At 39.9% G+C, this 23,070-nt stretch overlaps 1 protein-coding gene across 1 annotated transcript in view; it reads left to right on the forward strand.

Moving 5' to 3' along the window:
• The first annotated feature begins 4,701 nt into the window (after positions 1–4,701).
• LOC144593910 (exostosin-1-like) overlaps positions 4,702–23,070 on the forward strand; it is a 117,443-nt gene continuing 99,074 nt past the window's right edge. The window contains exons 1-4 of the mRNA XM_078400042.1: positions 4,702–4,834; positions 5,587–5,668; positions 10,674–10,767; positions 15,017–15,124. Of these exons, the coding sequence (XP_078256168.1) occupies positions 4,702–4,834; positions 5,587–5,668; positions 10,674–10,767; positions 15,017–15,124 (417 nt within the window). The remainder of the gene's footprint in view (positions 4,835–5,586; positions 5,669–10,673; positions 10,768–15,016; positions 15,125–23,070) is intronic.

Here is a 23,070-nt window from a genome sequence, read left to right on the forward strand (position 1 = left end):
GCACGTATGGAGAAATAAGCAATGTTAACATGTCAAGTCTATGATCATTCATCAGATTTCCAGCATCTGCAATATTTTGGTTTGGGTTTTCAAATATTTGTTCATTGACTTAGTTTTGTGTTTGCACACTGTATTTGCCTTCACTTGTTTTTTATAAATTGTTTTATCTCAACCAGCCTTTGGTAAGGTGCATGAATACTTACAAATTACATTAAAATCCAATGTAGGCAACCCTTTTGAATACTCTGGACATATCATATATCTAACTCATGCATTGGCTGCATTCCTTTTACCTCAACTATTTTGCATAATTCTCCCCAGAGCTGACGTGCACTAGGGCAATATTGGCTTTCCTTTCTCATTGAATGTGGAACCTCCATTATTGTATCCAATAAATTGCTTCTTTCAACTGCCTTCATTGACTTTATTTTCCAATGCACTAAACTCAAAATCATCCTCATTTTTTGGACTTGCAGCCCTATGTTGTTTATATTTTCATTTTTGTTTGAACAACAAAGAAGTAATATTTACCTATTTTCTCCTTTTTGGCTGTATAATCTTTTGGTTTCTATTTCTTTTCTTTGTAGCAGAGAAGTATACAACCATATTCAGATGTTCTCTTCCCACTTTGGTTTATTACAACCAGCTTTATATTCTCTCGAAATATGCTTTGCATAATCTGTCTTTATCCACAAACCTTTTCCTAATTCTGATAACAAAGTTTAGGTTAGTTTATGTTATGTAATAGCATAGAAACAGGCGCTTCAGCCCACTGAGTCTACACCAATCATTGATTACCCGTTCACTAGTTCTGTTATCCCACTTACTCATCCACTCCCTCCACGCAAGGGGCATTTTTACAGAGGCCAATTAATCTACAAACATGCACATCCTTAGGGGATGTGGGAGGAAACCGGAGTACCCAAAGGAAACCCACGTGATCACAGCAAGAACATGCAAAGTCCACACAGACAACAGAGGTCAGGATTCAACCCGGGTCTATTGTGCTGTTCTACCAGCTGCACCACTGTGCCGTTCTAAATATGTTATTGGTATAATCAGGTGTGTTATCAGTGCAAGTAGTTGTATTAGCCATTACTATAAATTCAGTTTTGTTGTTTGAGAAATGGCGAGTGGAAGGCGGGTATTTCTGTACTGCTGGTAGAGAAACTCAGGTGCCTGATTCGCATGTCTCGAGGATCACATTGATTTTTAAGCAATAATTAGCATAGAATAAATGCAAACCTTTAAAATCTTCAATTTCCCAATGCCACTCATTGTGTAATACAGAAGTATCCCACTGATAGTCGCTAAATTTGAGGGCCAACAGAAATGGTAATTACCAGCTGTATTAGGTACATCATTGCCCTTATCCGAATCATGAGAACCTGGAGGACATTCTATCTTGATCACACAATTTTGTTCCAGTTATCCACAGATATTTCTGCAAGATGACGTATTTATATGTATACCAATTCCTTCCAAATGGTTTTGATACTCAAAATACTGTGAAAAACTTTGCGTGTTATCCAGTCAAATCTCACTGTACTTGTGTACAATCAAGCCATACAAAAATACTACTGGCAGTGTAAAGAGAAAGAAATCAGAAAGCAGAATATAGTGTCACAGTGTTATAGCATAAGAAATTGAGGAGGTGGAGAGGCTATTCAGGAGACAGAGAAGCTGGAAATCTCCAGGACCGGGCAATGTTTCCCCCTCTACCCTCAAGCTCTGTGCCGAACAACTGGCACCAGCCAGCACAGACATTTTCAACCAGTCCCTGCAAACCTGTACTGTCCCTACCTGCTTCAAAGTCTCCACTATTGTCCCTGTACCCAAAAAGACAAGGATCACTGGTCTTAATGACTACTCTCGCACTGACCTCTGTAGTCATGAAGATCTTTGAAAGACATGCGCTGGCCCAGCTGAAAAACATCACAAACCCCCTGCTGGACCTTCTCTAGTTTGCATACAGGGCCAATGGATCGGTGGATGATGCAGTATACCTAGGCCTGCACTTCATCCTCCAGCACCTAGACTGCCAGGGAACCTATGCAAGGATCTTGTTTGTGGGCATTAGCTCTGCATTTAACACCATTGTGCCAAAGCTACTACACTCCAAACTCTCCCAGTTGACTGTGCCTGAACCCCTCTGTCAGTGAATCATCAATTCCTGACAGACAGGAAGCAGCATGTGAGGCTGGGAAAGCACATCACGGACCCGCAGACCCTCAGCATAGGAGCACCGCAAAGTTGCGTGCTCTCCCCTCTCCTTTACTCTCTCTACACCAACGACTGCACCTTCACAGACTCCTCTGTCAAGCTTCTCAAATTTGCGGATGACACAACCCTGATTGGACTGATCCAGGATGGGGAGGAGTCTGCCTACAGACAGGAAGTGACACAGGCGGCTTCCTGGTGCCATCGCAACAACCTGGAGCTCAATGCTCTTAAGACAGTGGAACTGATTGTAGACTTTAGGAGAGCTCCCCCTCCCCTCCCCCCACTCACCATCAACAACACCACAGTCAGATCTGTGGAGTCATTTAAGTTCCTTGGAACCATCATCTCCAGGAACCTTAAATGGGGGGCCACCATCGACTCCACAGTCAAAAAGACCCAACGGAGGATGTACTTCCTGCAGCTGCTGAGGAAAGACAATGTGCCACAGGCAATGATGGTCCAATTCTATACTGCCATCGTAGAATCCGTCCTCACCTTCTCCATCATGATCTGGTTTGGCTCAGCCACCAAGCATGACATCCGCAGACTACAACGAATTGTTCGATCTGCTGAGAAGGTTGTTGGCTGCAACCTTCCCCCCCCATTGACGAACTGTACACTGCAAGGGCCAGGAAGCGAGCAGGGAAGATCATCTCTAACCCCTCACCCTGGCCACAAACTCTTTCAAGCACTTCCCTCTGGAAGGTGACTCCAGACTGTCAAAGCAGCTACAGCCTGACATAAAAACAGCTTTTTTTCTGCAAGTAGTAGCTCTTCTCAATAAACAAAAGTCTGTAGTCTCTTTTTGCTCTGGTTTATTTCACTCACATGTTTAAACCTTAATGTTGTATTCTTAATGTTTTAATGTTTTATGCTTTATTCTTAATTGTTTACTGTATGTTCGTGTTGTTACTTGCGAGCGGAGAACCAAGGCACATTCCATGTATGTGTACATACTTGGCCAATAAACTTTTTCATGCATTCATTCATTCATTAAACTTATGGAGGAAATGCATATATATTATTTTTTTATAAAATAAAGTCCGCAATGAAGTAGATTACACAATCCTGAGTTCATGGGAGTATTGCCCAGCAGTCTGATAACTGTGTGGAAGAACCTGTTCTTAAATCTATTGCTTTTAAACTTTTGTATCTTCTGCATGACAGGAGAGGGGAGATGAGTGAATGACTGTGGTGAAAATGTCCTTCATTATGTTGGCTGCTTTTCCGAGGCAGCGTGAAGTGTAGATGGAGTCGATGGGGGAATGATTGGTTTGTGTGATGGACTGGGCTATATCTAAAACTCTCTGCAAATTCTTGCAGTCTTGGGCAGAGCTGTTGCCAAACCTAGCTGTGATGCATCCTGATAGGATGCTTTCTACTGTGCACCTGTAGAGATGGCACGAGTCATTGAAGATACACCAAATTTCTTTAGTCTTCTAAGGAAATAAAGGTGTTAGTGTTGCTTTCTGGGACACAGCTTCAATATGATTAGTACAGGCCAATTTGTTGGTGATATTTATGCCAGGGAGCTTGAATCTCTTCACCTTCTACACTTCAGCACTCTTGATGCTGATTGGGGCCTACACTCTACTCATTTCCTGAAGTCAATAACTAGCTCCTCCGTCTTGTTAACATAGAATGAGAGGTTGTTGATTTGATAACGTTACTGAGCTCTCTATCTTCTTCTTGTACTCTATCTCGTCATTGTTCGAGGTCCAGACCGCTACATGTTCTAGTGAATGAAACAATAAATTAAGACACAGGTACAAGTAATGAGGAAGGCAAATGGAATGATAGCCTTTATTACAAAAGGGATGTTGTACAAACATAAGGGAGTCTTGCTAGAACAATATAGGATACATAGACAGTTCAGGAAATTGCTTAATTCCTGAGAAAGAGTTATCTTAAGAGTAGATGAGCAGGTTGGGCCTTTAATTAATGGAATTGGGAAAGCTGTGAAATAATCTGATTTAAACGTACACAATTTTGAGAAGATTCATCAGGATAAATTTTGAGGGGATAATTCTTTTCAAGGAGGATTATTGCACAAGAGGTCATTGTCTCAGAACCAGTGGTCATCCAGTTAAAATGAACATGGAAAACAATTTCCTCCGAGTTATACTTGCATGCTAACTTGGTGTTTCATTAATGAGGACAGCCAAATACTTCTGTACTGTTTCAGTTAAACAATATTGTTTAGAATACTCTGACCCAATGCAACTGAGAATGAATCACTGAATATTTTCATGGCTTAGCGAGACAGATTTTTGGTCAATGGACTTGAGGGTTATGGGCAACAGAGAGGAAAGCAGAACTGAGTTAAAAGCCAGTTTGGGAAGAGTGAAGCTTACTTTATTCTCCGTTCTCATGCAGGGTTTTAGTTTAATGTTGATTCAAGCTAAAGTTTCACATTGTTTGGAAACCAACTTGCACCATCAAATTATTTTGAGTATGAGCACCTTTCACCCCGATCACATGATTGATCTGAATCAATTGGCTGTATCAGAAGTGTTATTGGGTGGTGGAACTGGTTGCAAGCAATGGCTACTACTGTTTTGCGAAGGTTATCGACATAATCAGAATATTTTACCTTTAGTTATTCTATTAAGTAATAGTGGCAGCACAGTGGTGCAGCAGTAGAGTTGCTGCCTTACAGCCCCAGAGACCCGGGTTCGATCCTAACTACGGGTCCTGTCTGTACAGAGTTTGTACACTCTCCCCGTTTCCACATAGTTTTACACCCTGTGCTACAGTTTCCACCCACACTCCAAAGATGTACAAATTTATAGGGTAATTGGCTTGGTAAAATTGTAATTTGTCTCTAGTGTGTAGGATAGTGGAAGTGTGCGGGGAATCGATGGTCGGCACGAACTCGTTGGGCCGAAGGGCCTGTTTCTATGCTGTATCATTAAACTAAATTAAACTAAGTTAATAGTGTTAAAGTCAGCAGCTTCATTCAATTTATAAATAATGGTATTTTTTAATCAAAAGTAGTACATTTGCTGAAAACTAAAATGCTATGAAAGCCAGCAATCTGCATTAAATTTTCATGATGGCCCATATTTCACTAGGTTGTCAAATGGCTCTGCATTTCTTTAAATGTTTTGGCGATAAATTGCTGTGAGTGCAAGCTAATCCCATTATAGCGATTGAAGTCTTGGAATCATAGAATTGCTGCATCCCAGAAAGAAGTTATTTTGCCCATCAAGTCCATGTCAAATTTTTTTTAGAGCAATTCTGTGAGTTCCATTAACCTACTCATACTCTATAGCCTTGCATATTAGTCTTTACAAGTAGACTGAGTGCCTACCCAGTTAACTTGAAAATCTCAATTGACTCTTTTTTTCATCATCCTTAAAGGTAGTGGATTCAAGATAATTTCTTTACAAAAAGATGTCAGTGGGAACTCTGTATTTGCTGTATCTATACCGGTCATAATCAAGTAGACCTCACACAATTCTCCTCTCAATTTTCTTTGCTCCAAGTAGAACAACCGCAGTTCCTGCAGCTAAAATCTCTGCTCTTTGTAGCATTTTAAAGAGTTATCAGAATAAGAGTTGTGCATCTCTTCAACTAATCAGGCTGAAGGAACATAAAAACAACTGCAAAGACTAAGAAGGAATTTTAAATAAGAGTGAGTGACAAATCATACAGAGAAAAATAAATAAATGTTGAATGAAACTTGGATTTATAGAAGGAAAGTGAGACTTAAGTAAACAGAAGGGTTAGGGTTAGGGTTAGGATTTTTTTGAAAAACATCTCGTAACAATTATTTGCTGTCTTTCCTTGCCTCAACCTCATAACAAATTATTTTTCAGTAAGAAATACAGTTTTGGAGATCTGCAGATTAGGCAGCCATTGTGGATGCAAATAGACTAACAATATTTTGAGTCAGGACACCTCTTCAGACTGATGGACTAGAGAGGAGAAACCTAGAAAAGAAAGGTGATGATGAGGCAAAGCCTGGAAACTGAAAATTGCAGAGAGTAGAACTCAGCTGCAGAGAGTTTATGATCATTCAAGGATCCCAGATAATGCAAGATCTCTCTGAACCAGTAACCAACTGTTCAAGTAAAATTGTAAATGGGCTGATAATATTTCAAAATTATGAAGAAGAGGGCACTCGACTAGAAATTGAGAAGCTTCTTCAACTTAAGTGTTGAAAGACTGAACTCATTTTGCATCACAAGTAGCTATGGCATTTCTGTTTCATTTAGAATATTTTTATAAGAACTCTCAGAGTATTAAATTCAGTGCTGCAGTGGTCTATTATTGGATGTGACAATAATGTTTGCATCCTAAAATGGCATCTGTTGCGCACATATGTTGTGGCACAAGTCACACCGCATGTTAATTCGGTGAAGGCATTGGTATATGCATATCTAAAGCTTGACAGATTGGGCAGATCATCAATGCAGTGCTGATTTGGCACCAATATGCCATGTTGAAGCTCATTGCTCCAATTAATGCTCTAACCTAACGGGTTTTAACAGTAGGATAGAATTAGTGTCACAGGATGATTGTTGGTGGGCCGAAGGGCCTATTTCCATGCTGTATCTTTAATATAAACTAAACTACACTAACTTTGCAAACCTATTCAGTCAAAGGGATTTTTCTCTACGGACACAATTTAAAGGAATCATAAGTTCAACAAAGGTTGAATGATGATCTTCACCTGCCTGTCTGTTAAGTCTATTCAGGAAAATATGAGTTTGCCAGTGCTATTTCTAGTGTCCATCATGGTCCAAATGCCTATTTATCACTTTTTATCCTTCTTTTAAACGTTTCCTTAATATTTGATCCTTTCATCATGAAGACCAATTTGCCGATATCAGCTGCATCAATTTCACCAAAATCTTAATAAATGCAATTCGGCCATTTCAATTTTTATTTTATCAATGCGTTAAAATTTGGAACTCTTTTGATGCAAATGTCTGAGATTGAAATGTGTATTTCATAGTAATTGAAATGTGTATTTCATAGTAATTATGAACTATTACTGAAATCTACTTGCATATTGTCATGATTCGTGTAGTCTCCATTTTTCAGGAATGTTATTTGACAAAAGTTACTTTGCTACATGATTTCCTGTAAAATTTCTGTAAACTATTCAATCTCTGCAGAATCGTTCACAATATTTATTTGAAGCTTGTTAAATTATGCATAGCATCCCTAACATGGAAAATTTACTTAAAGGCAGAGGCATGAAGAATGGCAATTATTTACGCAAGAGTACCTGCATATTGTATGTACTCAGCATGGATTGGCACATGGGACTGGGATATAGTAGCCATAATGGAAACATTGGTTGAGGGATGGGTAAGACTGGCAGCTCAATATTCCAACATACTGATGCCACAAGCATGGTAGGGGTGGAGGTAAGATGTTTAGGGAGACCATCATGGTAGTATTTTGAAAGGATACTCTTGGGGGATCGAGCTATATGGGAGGAACTTGGAAATAAGAAGGGGCTGATCACTTTAATTGGGATTGTATTATAGGTCCCCAATAGTCAACGGGAATTTGAGAAACAAATATGTAGGTAGATTGTGGATAACTGTAAGATTGATAAGAAAAGTAAGGAATGTAATTTTTAGTGACTTCAACTTTCTACGTATTGACTGAGACTGCCATGGTGCAAAGGGCTTGTGTGAGGAAAAATTTGTTAAATGTGTCCAGGAAATAGTTTTGGCAATAAGGTAAAGGAGAATCCAGAGAGATTTTACATGTGGTGTTACCATACATTTGGATCTTATCTCCACTCCTCATGATTTTATATACCTCTATATAATATATAATATTCTTAATAAATGGAATTGTGCAGGTTTCTAATCCAGATAGTGACACATAATATTTCCAACATGTTGAATAATATTGAATTGCACAACACGTCATCCTGCGACATTTCCTTCACCTCCAACGTGATCCCACAGTCACATCTTCCCACCTTTACCTGTTTCCACCTTCCGCAGAGACCGCTCCTTCCGCAACTCCTTGCTTCACTCATCCCTTTCCGCTCAACCCACCCTCTCTTCATGAATCTTTGGCCTGCAAACGCAGGAGTTGTAACACCTGTCCCTAGATTTATCTGTTGCTTCCATCTAGGGACTCAGCAGTCCTTCCAAGTGAGACAGATGTTCATGTGCATCTCCTCTAACCTCATCTACTGCATCCAGTGTCCCAATGTTGTCTCCTGTACATCGTCAAGAACAAATGCAGACTATTTCGCCGGCCACGTGCTCAGTTCGTCAGGGCCTACTGCATCTCCCAGTTGCTAACCATTTTAACTCCCCCTCACATTCCCATACTGGGCCTCCTCCATTGTTAGAGTGTATCACAATACTAAACTAAACTAAAAGTGAGGCCACAAGCAAACTGGAGTAACAGCACCTCATATTCTGCTTGGGTAGCTTACAACCCAATGGTTTGAACATTAAATTCTACAATTTTAGGAAACCTTTAGCAAGATCCTCTTCCCCTTTCTCCCCCACACACCCCCTTTCTCCACCTCCCTCCCCTGTGGCCCCACCTGAACCGTCACCTAGCCTCCCCCTTCACCCACATTCCTGCCTCTGGCTTCACAATTTGTAACACTACAATCCTTTTGCCTCACACCTGCTGTTTAAATCTCTGGCCTTTGTTCCAATCATCTGCCCAATCAAAACCCCCCTTTGCCTGTTTTCACCTATTACCTGCTGTGGTTTTTCCCAGTTGTGTCTCCCACCCTCCACCATCAGTTTTAAGAAGGGTCCCAACCCGAAGCGTCATCTATCCATACTCGCCAGAGATTCTGCCTGACCTACTGTGTCACTTCAGTCTTTGGGACCTTTTTAAAATACCGTTGCAATGGATAATTTCCAAATATGCAGAGTAGTCAAAAATTACATTCACTCACAAGACATCAAACTCTCTACTGCATTTTTCACACCTTGAACCACACACAATTTTAATGGGCTCTTTTTAATAATGCCTATGGGAATTAGAAAATATGTTATGAATGACACTGCCTTCCTAAAGAACCCAAACCATTTGATGATAATTAAACAATAATGCTAGAGAAAACATAATATTTTCATGTTTACAGGCATATTTTTGACTACGGATTACATGTATAAAAACCAAAACTTGCATTTTTAAATATACATTTGGGCATATGTGGGTTTTCTTTGGGTGTTCCTGTTTCTTCCCACATTCCAAAGACATGCCAGTTTGTAGGTTAATTAGCTTCTGTAAATTGTCCCTAGTGTGAAGGATAGAATTAGTGTAGGAAAGAACTGCAGATGCTGGTTTAAATCGAAGGTAGATACAAAATGTTGGAGTAACTCAGCAGCACAGGCAGCATCTCTGGAGAGAGGGAATGGGTGACGTTTTTACTGTACGGGTGATTGTTGGTCAGCGCAGTCTCATTAAAAAAACATGTGAAAGAAATGATCCACGCACAAATAGCATGAAGGAACTCTTGCGCTGGCTGCCTCTCCCTTTAACAGGACATTTGACCAAAATGATAATCTCGTGCACTGATTTATCAATGTAAATATACTTTAAAATAAATCTTTAAATGGATGGTCAGCTCAAAGTGGGCAGAAGCTATGTAAATATGAAACTACAGGCACTACATTCAGGATTGCGGAGCTCTAATTTCTGAGAAGAAATCTGTTAAGTATAAGTTGTAAAATACCTCCTTTTTTTTCTCCACGTATCAAGCATCTTTGGATCCAAAAAAAGAAAGTTGAATGCTTGTCCAGTGCAATCAAAAGATTTTTATGATTCCAGGAAAAGCAGGAGTACTCCCGGCTCCACAAAAACCGTTTGACCTCCTATCTGCCCAATTTGACATTTTTTGCATTTGTTGTCCCAAAACACATCAAATCTGCCTTCCATTTGTATCGAAAATCCAATCAAGGTCCCATGAAATAAATGGACAGGAAATGACTGGACAGCACTGAAGCATTTGACACCTGTAATCCACCAAGAAAACAAAAATGAAACCCAAAATTGAGAATAGCTTGCGTTACTCATTTGCAATAGGAGGTAGATGTAATAATTAGGTTACCACACTTTGCCTTTTCAGTATTTATCTAAACTTTCTCTTGAATTAGGAAAACCTTCACCTTCAAAAGCAGGGGAAATTAGTAGTAGCCGAATATACACATATTGTATAACAACCCTGACTTTTATTTCCCCCACTTTCCAATGAAATTATTGCATTGCTTGTTTACTTGATGGTTGGTTTTATTACTATTCATTTCACAATGTAGACCTAATTGAAAAGTTCACCCCACATTTTGGTTTATATGTGAATTAATACGATTCCCATATTGGTTATGATATATGTTAAGTCAAATATACTGCAGCAGAAACTACTACTACTTGGTCTTCATGTTTTACAAATATGTTTTACATTGCAATGTAATATTTAAAAATATTTATTTACTTTGTCTCCACAGATTTGAATACCAAGAATTGCTTCATAATTCAAGCTTTTGTCTCGTCCCAAGAGGCAGGAGACTAGGCTCTTTCCGATTTCTGGAGGCTCTTCAGGTAAAGTAATGGAGAAGCACAAATGCTTAATCTTATTAGAAATTATTAGTCTTCCTTTACATAATCAGTAAATCTTAACGTTATCTTTTTAATCTTGAGATTCCAAATGTACTATTTGGATCTTTGGAAGACTTTGTTAATGATTAATTGCTATTCATAGTGGCACCTTAAAGCTATATTAATATTCTTTTAAAATTATCCCATTTAGGATACTAAATTTTAAATGCATTGTCATTTGTAACCCCGTCACCCAATGCCCCCTTTTGCTCTCCTCAGGTTAGTTGAGAAGCAACAGATGGCACGGTTCTTCAGTATTGTAGCACAATCATCTCATTATACAATTAATTCTATTCATGGTTTTCCTGGGTTTAGGACAGATTCCTATTCTGAGTTGTCGGACTCAGATAGAAAGTTTTCATTTTTCCCATTGAGCTCAGTGAATATTTCACCTGATAAGGTGATAATAAATTTGTGTAGATATTTTGGAAAATATTGGAGTGCATGCCAAATGTTACATTATTATTATTATTATTATTATTATTATTATTAGTTGTCGTTGTTGTTTTTGTTATTGTTATTGTTTTGTTATCATAATTAATACATGTAAAACAACCTATCATATATATAATATATGTTTTAATAGAATTTTGGCAAACATTATTGCAGTAGCAAAGGTGAAAAAATATGATGGAAGTAATATTTTTATGATAATCTTATATCATAAAAATGATATGTGATATAGTTAACTAATCAAAAATTTAGCAACGATTACTTTTTCCCTATCATTCAGTAATTATTCAGTAGCCTATACTACACGGAGTCTGGTTACTGAATGTGCAGTATTTCGTTTGTACTGATTACAGGTGGGGGAAAGATGCAGGGACCGTCCTCTCCAATTTCCTAGCTGACATAAGTCCCAGTAAATGGACATGATTCATAAATGGGGCCAGTATTAAATAATAGTGCAGTTTAAAAAAAAGATTTTTACCTTTAGATCATCTATAGACTAGAAAACAAACTGGTCATTAGCAAATTTTGTGTAGTCCCACCACATATAAAATAAATGTTTTTCTTTGCTCTGTCATCTTCACAGCATTCATCGTTCCTCAAATAAGAGAGTAGCTAGGCAACTGAGCCAGCACTTTCTTCCCGTGAGCCATTCTTGGCTTTTATGTTGCAAATATTCTGTAACTTGCTGTGTGTGAAATTACAATAGTATCATCTTGTGTCCTAATGCTCAATGGTATAGTTATTTTTACAGAATTAATGTATAGTGTTACAGTATTATCAGTTCCACACTTACTCTAGCTCTAAATTAGAGTCAGAGTACTGATATCAGGTCCATTATAGAAACATTAAATAAACAGATTAACAAAAGTTGATCTTTCCTGGGTAATAGAGCAGTTTATTAGGTTTCAGAGAATTAATGACATTATGGTTAATGCAATCCACCAGTTACAAATCATAACCATTTTCAAAGAAGAAAACACAGTCGTGTTTGAGATGCAGAATAGTAGAAAGAGGAAAAAAATTTGCTTCTCTCAAGTACCTTATCATTTATCTTATAGCACTTTGTCCAGTGAATTACTTTGGAAGCCAAAACCAAAACAAGTAAATTTTGCAAACAAGATTCCCCCAAGCTGCTATAAAATGAATGACAGGTTTGTTTCCAATGCTGTTATTTAATGAGGATTTTGTTGGCCTGAGTGCGAGGAGAACATCACGCAATTAGATATGCATTTAAAGTAAACTGGGAATGAGAAAAAAATCCTGCAGCTTGACAGTTTTCTTCTTGGTTTAGACCCTCACTTTAGATCAAAAAATAATATTTTCTTTTCTGCTATCCTTAAATTATGCTTGCTTATTTCCATATTGGATTTTTATAATTTCCTTTTCGTCAAATACTGCAGCTAAATTAACACGGATGAATCACTGTTTGGCCTGTAACTCTGCAAATAATTTACACCTGAAATTCTATTTTATTTTAATGTTCAGATCAAGATATTTTAGTTGTTTCCTTTCTTAAATGCTTACTGCAGTATAGGCCATGAAATTGGTGAGTTGTTAGTGCTTTTTTAATCAAGCCATACAATTTGTTCCAATTTAATTATCACTAACTATTACCTGATCTTTTTTCCTCTCTGGGAAAATTATTATCCATTGTTTTCTCAACTCCAAGAGTTAATACCTTAATCTGGAACATTATCCGGTGCTTTCTGTAAATTATTTTATTAATCATCTCAACATCTTACATTCTTTTAAAACTTTAATATTGAAATGTCATGCTTTTCATGAAATACATTGGGGTAATAACTGTTCTCTTGAATTGTTTTCTTTTAATAGATATAACAAAATACTTCTATTCTAATTGTAAATATTTGTAAATATTTTTACAGAATTAATGTATAATGTTACAGTATTATTAGTTCCACACTTACTCTAGCTCTAAATTAGAGTCAGAGTTCTCCCTATGGATTTTAGTTCCATCATCATCCTCTAAACACTTAGGACAGCACAAAAACAGGGCCTGTGGCCCAAAATGTCCGTGCCGAACATGATGCCAAGGCCATCTCTTATCCATCTGCACATAATCTATATCCCTCCATTCCCTGCATATCCTTGTGCCCATCTAAAAGCTTCATAAATGCCAATATCATAAAGTATCTGCCTTGACCATCAACCCTGGAAGCACATTCTAGACATTCACGATCGTCTGTGTAAACAAAAAGTTGCACCGCACATCTCCTTTAAACTTTGCCCCTCTCACCTTAAACCTATGCCCTCTAGTATCTGATTTTTCCCTCCTGGGAAAAAGTTCTGACTGTCTACGCTATCTATGCCTCTCATAATTTTAAATACTTCTATCAGATCTTCCTGCAACCCCCAGAGAAAACAATACAAGTCTGTCCAGCGTCTCCCTGTAGCTAATACCTCCTAATCCAGGAACATTCTAATAAACCTCCTCTGCACCCACTCCAAAGTCTCCATGTCTTCATTGTAATGGGGCGACAAGAACTCAATGCAATATACCATATGTGGCTTAACCAAAGTCGAAAAAGCTGCATAATGACATCCTGTCTCTTATATGACCTATGAAGACAAGCATATATGTGCCTTCTTTACCACTCTATCTACTTGAGTTGGAGTTTTGGACAGGGAACCCAAGATCTTTCTGCACATATGAACTCCCAAAGTACAACCACGCACTTGCTCGAATTAAACTCCATCTGCCATTTCTCCACCAATTTCTGTAGCTGATCTATATTCCACTGTATATCTTGACGGCCTTCCTCACAGTCAGCAATCTTGATGCCATCTTTAATCTTACTAATCAACTCGTCTATGTTTATGTTCAAGTCATTTATATTTACCCCAAGCAGCAGAGGTCCCAGCACAGATCCCTGTGGAAATCCACTGGTCACAGCCCCCCAGCCTGAATATTGTCCTTCCACCACCACCCTCTGTATTCTATCAGTAAGCCAGTTCTGAATCCATACAACAAAGTCACTATTAATCCCGTGCATCTTTACCTTCTGGATCAACCTTGTACAGATTGGAATGGCAATAGATTTTTGATCCTTTTGGTGACATCTATGAGTTCAAGAAAAATGGGAAATGAATCCAAAGCACCATTTCTGCCCCTATTCATTTTATCTGTTCTTTGCAGTTTTTATAATGCCTCGCATATTTTACACTGCACTTTTCCTTTGAATCCCACATTATTATTTTATCTATCTTCGCAAACATTCTTCTTACCAATTTCTCTCCATCATAAGTCACTTTTCCTTTCCCTTTTACTTATTTGGCTTTGATGCTTGCAGGGTATTCATGAATGTCTTCCCCTTTCTATCATGCGTTTACATCAATGTCAATCCTCTGAAGTCTGAAGAAGGATCCAGACCTGAAGGTCATCTGTCTATTCCCTCCACAGATGCTCTCTGGCCTGCTGAGTTCCTGTAGCACTTAATATTTTAATCAAGATTCCAGTATTCTGCAGTTCTTAGTATCTTCAATCTTCTTATGTTTGCACAATAAGCGCTCCAGGAAATGTATGATTATTGCTTAAAGTAAAATTCCATGGCCTGAGCATTGGCCCATTTCCCTTACAGCTTTATAATTCTGACCGTCACTGAACCATGCAATAAAGCTTGAAGTAAACTAACTGGTCCTATCTTCGAGATCTGTTGTGATTATTTATTGCTAATATTTTAAAGAACATTATTGTAGATTTCAACATCCTTTGTTTCAGGCTGCATGTATCCCAGTATTACTGAGTAATGGATGGGAGTTGCCATTTTCAGAGATCATAGATTGGAATAAAGCAGCAATTATTGGGGATGAGAGGCTTCTTCTTCAGGTAACACATTATATCCCATCTCTCTATTTTTTGGTAAACCTGGAATATTGACTCTACATTAGAATAATTTGTTTCCAATTATATATGGGAACTGAATTTCACAAGGTTTAATGAAAATTTTCACTGATTTATTTGAACCACAAACAACCTATGGAATGTTTTAATCTAACCTTACTGGCAAGAGAGAGTTAGTCAGTGGTGACCAAAACACTTAATATATTATTTTGGTTGCCTGATCAAATGTTTGGGTTAAGATTATTCCCTATACATTCAGACAAACTGAAAAATTGTGTAAAATCTCTATTTGTTGAGTTTAATTTGTCCTTGATGATATTGATATAGAGTGATAGATCCTGCTTCTAAATTTGCTGTGGTGATGGGTGCTATTAATCCAAAGCCCTCATTTACTTTCAGCATTGTGTTCTGTTTAAGAAGTAATCTTAAAGTGAATCTCACTATTTCTCACAGTTGCTAAAAAGAGTTGGAAAAAAAGATAAGCTGTTTATAAACAGAAATAAAATGGGAGACCAGCATTTTATATAACAGATGTAAGGAAATAATGCTGAGCTTAATAAATTACTACTGTAGCCTCGGCTGGAGAACTGATTCCATTTTTCGGCATCACACATTTTGAGATAGACATCAGGGATAAATTTCCATGGACTAAGTGCTATGTTTAGGGGAAATTTAATGGACATATTTAAAAGTGAATGGTATTAATAGAGGTTTTTAAAATTGAATGGTAATAATTGAGAAAATGGAAAAAAGAAGTGGAAACAAGGAACTGCTAATGCTACTTTACCATGGGGAGACACAAATTGCTGGAGTAACTCCACAGGTCAGGCAGCATAAGACACAAAATGCTGGACTAACTCAGCGGGATGTGCAGCATCTCTGGAGAGAAGGAATGAGTGACTTTTCGGGACGAAACCCTTCTTCAGACTCTTTTCGGGTCGAGACCCTTCTTCAAACAGATCAGGCAGCATCCCTGGAGAGCATGGATAAGTGAATTTTGGGACAGGATCCTTCTTCAGACTGATTGCAGGGGTGCAGAGAAGGAAAGTTAGTGGAGAGAGTGGAGGGGCAGGACAAAGCATGGCAAATCACAGGTGAACACAGGCCTGTGTTCGCCTGTGACTGCCATGCTTTGCACTGGCCCAACACTTTTCTAGCTTTCTTACCCCCTACCCCTGCAATCAGTCTAAAGAAGGGTCCCAAACCAAAAAATCTTCTATCCATGTTCTCCAGGGGTGCTTGGTCTCCTTCCTACACCAAAAATAAGGTGGGAAACTAAAGTTTATCTATTGAAGGTAATTGATAAAAGAACCCGGAGGGTACCTTATTTTTAACGTTCTTACCGTACTCGTGCGTATGACAATTGCAATGTAACAGTGCAGCCATAGTGGAACAAATGGCATGTTGTGTCTTTCCACAAGTCTGTAAGTAGCTCACACACAGCCTTACATCACTAGTTCTCTCAGCTCTCCCAAATCAGATAAAATACCACATTTTCATCAGAACCAACAGGAATTGTTATGTCTTAAAGATCCACATTGTCATATGCAAGTAACCTGATTGCTCTGCTGTTCATTTTAGGATTAGGATATGTTGTTCATAAGAAAATGAACATTACACCATGTATTTCAGAGTATACTCTTCAGAATAATTGTATACCTCCAGGAATTTACCTGATGATGTATTCTTTTAATACAATGAAACCTCATGTGAAGCTTGAGAACTTGCAAATGTTCTAATTCTGATTTTTTCTTGTCCTGTGTTCTTCTTTTAAAGTGACACAGTGATTTCCATTGAGCAATGCATGATGTCTGAAATGCAATGGAGTGGAAATGTGGATTGTATATGTATCCATACTCTATTAAAATCCAAATATATTTGAGTTTAACCATTGAAATTAAATCCAGAAGTGCTCTGCGGTGCAAGATGGTGAGAAAAAGTATGTTGTCAATTGTTCCACTAATTGGGCCAATAGTTGACAGTTTGGAGGAGAGCTCTATCATTATAAATAACAGGACAGATCACACTAATGGTGAACTGACAGTTCTGAACAGTTGCACCAGGTGCACACATCAATATATCATGGAATTATGTGCCAACAACTGCAGAGCTGATGTGCAGATCATGCTGGCGGTCAGATGATGATGTGGTAACATAATTAGCTGAAAGTCAGATGTGCCATATCTAAGCCCTCAGCTTTACATCAGAAATTGCTGATGGATCTAGCATTTCAATGGGATTGTCAACCTTTCCAAAAAAAGTTAAGTTAAGTGATTTGATTGTTTTTAAATATTGTTTTAATTAATGTTAATGTCTTAATTCATGCATTTTAATGTAATTTATTATTTTTTGTAATTATTTAAATGCTTTTCCATTTATCGAAATGGTATTGATCATCAGAGACAATTGGAAACAATGAAAAGGCCTGCTGATACCACAAACTATTAAAAGGTCGTTATTGGCAATCTAGTAGTAACTTGCTGAACACTCCAACTTGTAGAATGGACAAGGTTACTGCGGCACGGTGGCGCAGCGGTAGAGTTGCTGCCTTAAAACTAATGCAGCCCTGGAGACCCGGGTTCGATCCCGACTACCGGTGCTGCCTGTATGGAGTTTATACGTTGTCTCCGTGACCTGCGTGGGTTTTGTCCGAGATCTTAGGTTTCCTCCTATACTCCAAAGACATACTGGTTTGTAGGTTAATTGGCTTGGTAAATGTAAAAATTGTCCCTAGTGTGTGTAGGATAATGTTAGTGTGTGGGGATCGCTGGTCGGCGCAGACCCGGTGGGCCGAAGGGCCTGTTTCCGCGCTATCTCTCTAAGGTTCAGAGCAACATTGATCATCTGGTGAGAGGCAAACTCCATGTGTGCACCATTTCCAGCTTGATCTGGCGAAATATAACGGGTTCTCCCTAACTAATATTTGATTAAAAGAGAGTGAGACTTCATGGGAGAAAAATCAGGTTGATTGTGCATTCAGTGTTGGCCCACCTTTGGAGGACAGTTTCCTTACTGTGCCACTCTGAAAACCCAAACTTGTAAGTAATGATCAGTGAAGCAGGTTGGAAATTAGCTTGAAAAGTAAGTAGTTTTCTTTCAACCAGTGTCTCTGTATTTCCTTCTCAAACCTCTGTGTGACTATACTCGAGCCAATAAGATACAAAAAGGTCTTCAGCCGTTTTCTTCAATTGTTCACCCAGGTAGGCTAAAGCAAACAGCCAACCATTGCATTAGCCACCATCAATTATCTTTGCTACTCCCTACCCCATATTTCACTTTCTACCATATAACTCAGTTATGCATCTCAGTGTCCTTCTACTTGTTTGCAAGCCTGTTTGCTCCATAGCCTCCTCTATGTTTGATTAAGCAACCTTGCCACCGACTGTAAAAGCATTCTGGACTCTACCCATCCAAAACTGTGCAATATATGAATTTTTATTATCATTATCCAGATTCTTATTGATTATTAAAACATTATCATTCTTGAGCTACAAATCCAAAAAATACAAATTAGCCTCATTCATCCCAATTATTATTCTGTTATTGTGTCTTAGTAAACAAAACAGCTTATTATCAGAGCCTACTTTACACTAAATAAAATCTTCCAACATGTTTATATCTTAATAATTTACAGAATGGCAGGCAGTGACTAGTGGGATACCGCAAGGCTCGGTGCTGGGACCGCAGCTATTTACAATATACATTAATGACTTAGATGAAGGGATTAAAAGTAACATTAGCAAATTTGCAGATGACACAAAGCTGGGTGGCAGTGTGAACTGTGAGGAACATGCTATGAGGATGCAGGGTGACTTGGATAGGTTGAGTGCGTGGGCAGATGCACGGCAGATGCAGTTTAATGTGGATAAATGTGAGGTTATCCACTGATGGTAAGAACAGGAAGGCAGATTATTATCTGGTGTCAAGTTAGGAAAAGGGGAAGTACAAAGAGATCTGGGTGTCCTTGTTCATCAGTCACTGAAAGTAAGCATGCAGGTACAGCAGGCAGTGAAGAAAGCTGATGGCATGTTGGCCTTCATGACAAGAGGAGTTGAGTATAGGATCAAAGAGGTCCTTCTGTAGTTGTACAGGGCCATAGTGAGACCACACCTGGAGTGCAGTTTTGTGTGCAGTTTTGGTCCCCAAATTTGAGGAAGGACATTCATGCTATTGAGGGAGTGCAGCGTAGGTTCACGAGGTTAATTCCCGGAATGGCGGGACTGTCGTATGTTGAAAGACTGGAGCGACTGGGCTTGTATACACTGGAATTTAGAAGGATCAGAGGGGATCTTATTGAAACATATAAGATTATTAAGGGATTGGACACACTACAGGCAGGAAACATGTTCCCAATGTTGGCGGAGTCCAGAACCAGGGACCACAGTTTAAGAATAAGGGGTCGGCCATTTAGAACGGAGATGAGGAAAAACTTTTTCAGTCAGAGAGTTGTAAATCTGTGGAATTCTCTGCCTCAGAAGGCAGTGGAGGCCAATTCTCTGGATGCTTTCAAGAGAGTTAGATAGAGCTCTTAATGATATTGGAGTCAAGTCAAGTCAAGTCAAGTCAATTTTATTTGTATAGCACATTTAAAAACAACCCACGTTGACCAAAGTGCTGTACATCTGATTAGGTACTAAGGAAAAAATGAAACATACAGTAGCACGCAAACATAACAGCACATACAAAACAGTTCATAGCGCCTCCTCAATGAGCCTCAAACGCTAGGGAGTAGAAATAGGTTTTGAGCCTGGACTTAAAGGAGTCGATGGAGGGGGCAGTTCTGATGGGGAGAGGGATGCTGTTCCACAGTCTAGGAGCTGCAACCGCAAAAGCGCAGTCATCCCTGAGCTTAAGCCTAGACCGCGGGATAGTGAGTAGCCCCAAGTCGGCCGACCTGAGGGACCTGGAGTTAGAGAGGTGGGTTAGAAGATTTTTGATGTAGTGGGGGGAATGTCCATTTAGGGCTTTATATGTGAATAGGAGGAGCTTGAAGTTGATTCTGTACCGTACAGGGAGCCAGTGGAGAGAGGCCAGAATCGGCATGATGTGGTCCCTTTTACGGGTACCCGTCAGGAGTCTCGCTGCGGCGTTTTGGACTAGTTGCAGGCGGGACAGGGAAGATTGGCTGATCCCAGTGTATAGGGAGTTGCAGTAGTCTAGGCGGGAGGAAATGAAAGCGTGAATGATTTTTTCAGTGTCGTCGAATTGGAGGAAAGGTTTGATTTTAGCTATGGTACGAAGTTGGAAGAAGCTGGCTTTTACCACAGCGTTGACTTGCTTGTCAAATTTTAATGAAGAGTCAAATATCACGCCGAGGTTTTTGACATGCGGTTTGACTAGGCAGGATAGGCCTGTTATCGATTTGATGGAGTCGGGGGGGGCCGAATAGGATGACCTCAGACTTGCTCTCGTTTAATTGAAGGAAGTTCTGTGCCATCCAACATTTTATGTCCTCAAGGCAGTGTAAGAGGCTGTTTAAATTTGACTGGTTGTTGGGTTTCAGGGGGAGGTAAAGCTGAGTGTCATCGGCATAGCAGTGGAAAGAAATGCCGTGCCTTTGAATGATTTGGCCAAGGGGAAGCATGTATAGAGAGAAGAGAATGGGGCCTAGGATGGAGCCTTGTGGAACTCCGCAGGAGAGGCTAGCTGGAGCAGAGGAATAACTGCCTATGTTGATGGCGAAACTCCTTTCAGGGGGTATGGGGAGAGGGCAGGAACGGGGTACTGATTGTGGATGATCAGCCTTGATCACATTGAATGGTGGTGCTAGCTCGAAGGGCCAAATGGCCTACTCCTGCACCTATTGTCTATTGTCTATTGTAGGAGCAGGGAGGTTCTGCTGCAGTTGTACAGGGCATTGGCGAGACCACACCTGGAGTATTGCGTACAGTTTTGGTCTCCTAATCTGAGGAAAGACATTCTTGCCATAGAGGGAGTACAGAGAAGGCTATATTCTTGTTGGACCAAAAATAACATTTGAACATTGAAATTCAAACAAGAGTAGAGCTCTCGGCCTCTTGGGCCTGCTCCTCCATTGGATAAGATCACAGCTGATCTGACCATAACCTCGACCCCATGTTCCATTCCCATCAGTAATTTACCATGTCCTTTATCAAGACATCTTGGACAAACTGTCCTGGACTCAGCACATAAATGTAATCACGAAGAGCCCATGCAACGCATCTACTTTCTTAAGGTTTAAAAAATATCAACATGTTACTAAATATTGCAACAAACGTCTACAGATGCTCTTTAGAAACTGTCTTGACTGTTTGCTCCATGACATGTTGCAGCAATTCCAACACACAAGAATGCAAGAGGCTAAAGAGAGTGGTGGACTCAACCCAGTACATTATAGGCACTTCTATATGAGTTGCTGCCTCAAGAAGGCAACATCAAGGATCCCCACCATCCGGGTCATGCCCTCTTCTAGCTGCTACCATCAGGCAGGAGGTACAGAAGCCTGAAATCATATACCGCTTCTTTCCTACAACCATCACGTTCTTGAATAAACTTCACAACTAATTTCCATCCTGTACTCAAATTCACTTGGACCATCTCCGACATCTCCCTATCGTTTCTGGATTTCACCATCTCCATCACAGGAGACAGACTATTGACCGACATCTTCTACAAACCTACTGACTCCCAAAGCTATCTAGATTACACTTCTTCCCACCCTGCTTCCTGTAAAGACTCTGTCCCCTACTCCCAATTCCTCCGTCTATGCCGCATCTGCGCCCAGGATGAGGTTTTCCAATACTAGATCATCGGAGATGTCCTCGTTCTTTAGGAAATTAGGGTTCCCTCTTCCATTATAGATGAGGCTCTCACTAGGGTCTCCTCGATATCATGCAGTTCCATTCTTGCTCCCCTTCCCCTCATTCACAACAAGGACAGAGTCCCCCTTGTCCTCACCTTCCACCCCATCAGCCGTCGCATACAGCATATAATCCTCCAACACTTTTGCCAACTCCAACGGGATCCCACTACTAGCCACATCTTCCCATCTCCACCCCTTTCTGCTTTCTGCAGAGACCGTTCCCCCCGCAACTCCCTGGTCAACTCGTCCCTTTCCACTCAAACCACCCCCTCCCCAGGTACTTTCCCCTTCAACCGCAGGAGATGCAACACCTGTCCCTTTATCTCCCCCCTCGTCTCCATCCAAGGACCCCAACAGTCTTTTCAGGTGAGGCAGAGGTTCACTTGCGCCTCCTCCAACCTCATCTACTGTATCCGCTGTTCCAGTTGTCAACTTCTGTACATCGGCGCGAGCAAGCGCAGGCTCGGCGATCGTTTCTCTGAACACCTCCGCTCAGTCCACCTTAACCTACCTGATCTCCCGGTTGCTCAGCACTTTAACTCCCCCTCCCATTCCCAATCTGACCTTTCTGTCCTCCATTGTCTTCCTCCATTGTCAGAGACTTCTGTAACTTCAAATAGCATTTGCTTTCCCTCTTTCTCTATCCCCTCCCCCTTCCCAGTTCTCCCACCAGTCTTACCGTCTATGACTACATTCTATCTCTGTCCCGCCCACTCCCCTGACATCAGCCTGAAGAAGGGTCTCGACCCGAAACGTCAACCATTCCTTCTCTCCAGAGATGCTGCCTGTCCCGCTGAGTTACTCCAGCATTTTGTGTCTACCTTTGATCACTGCATGATTTGGATGAGGGGATGGAAGGTTTTGTGTCAAAGTTTAAATTTAAACCAGCATCTGCAGTTCTTTCGTACAGGTTCTTGAACCAACCTACCTTAGCAACAGTACAACAGTAGCAACAGTGAACTATCTTTTGTTCTTCTATGGACGTGTTTTATTTTTCTAATTGTGTTTTTGCACCAATATCTAGACCCTTTAACTGATGCCAAAGCAGGCCTCAATTTTAATGCTTGCATCAGTAAAAATGTTGGGTAAGCTATGCCAATAAAGTATT

Source organism: Rhinoraja longicauda, chromosome 5, assembly GCF_053455715.1.
Source record: "Rhinoraja longicauda isolate Sanriku21f chromosome 5, sRhiLon1.1, whole genome shotgun sequence".
Lineage (NCBI taxonomy): Eukaryota > Metazoa > Chordata > Chondrichthyes > Rajiformes > Arhynchobatidae > Rhinoraja > Rhinoraja longicauda.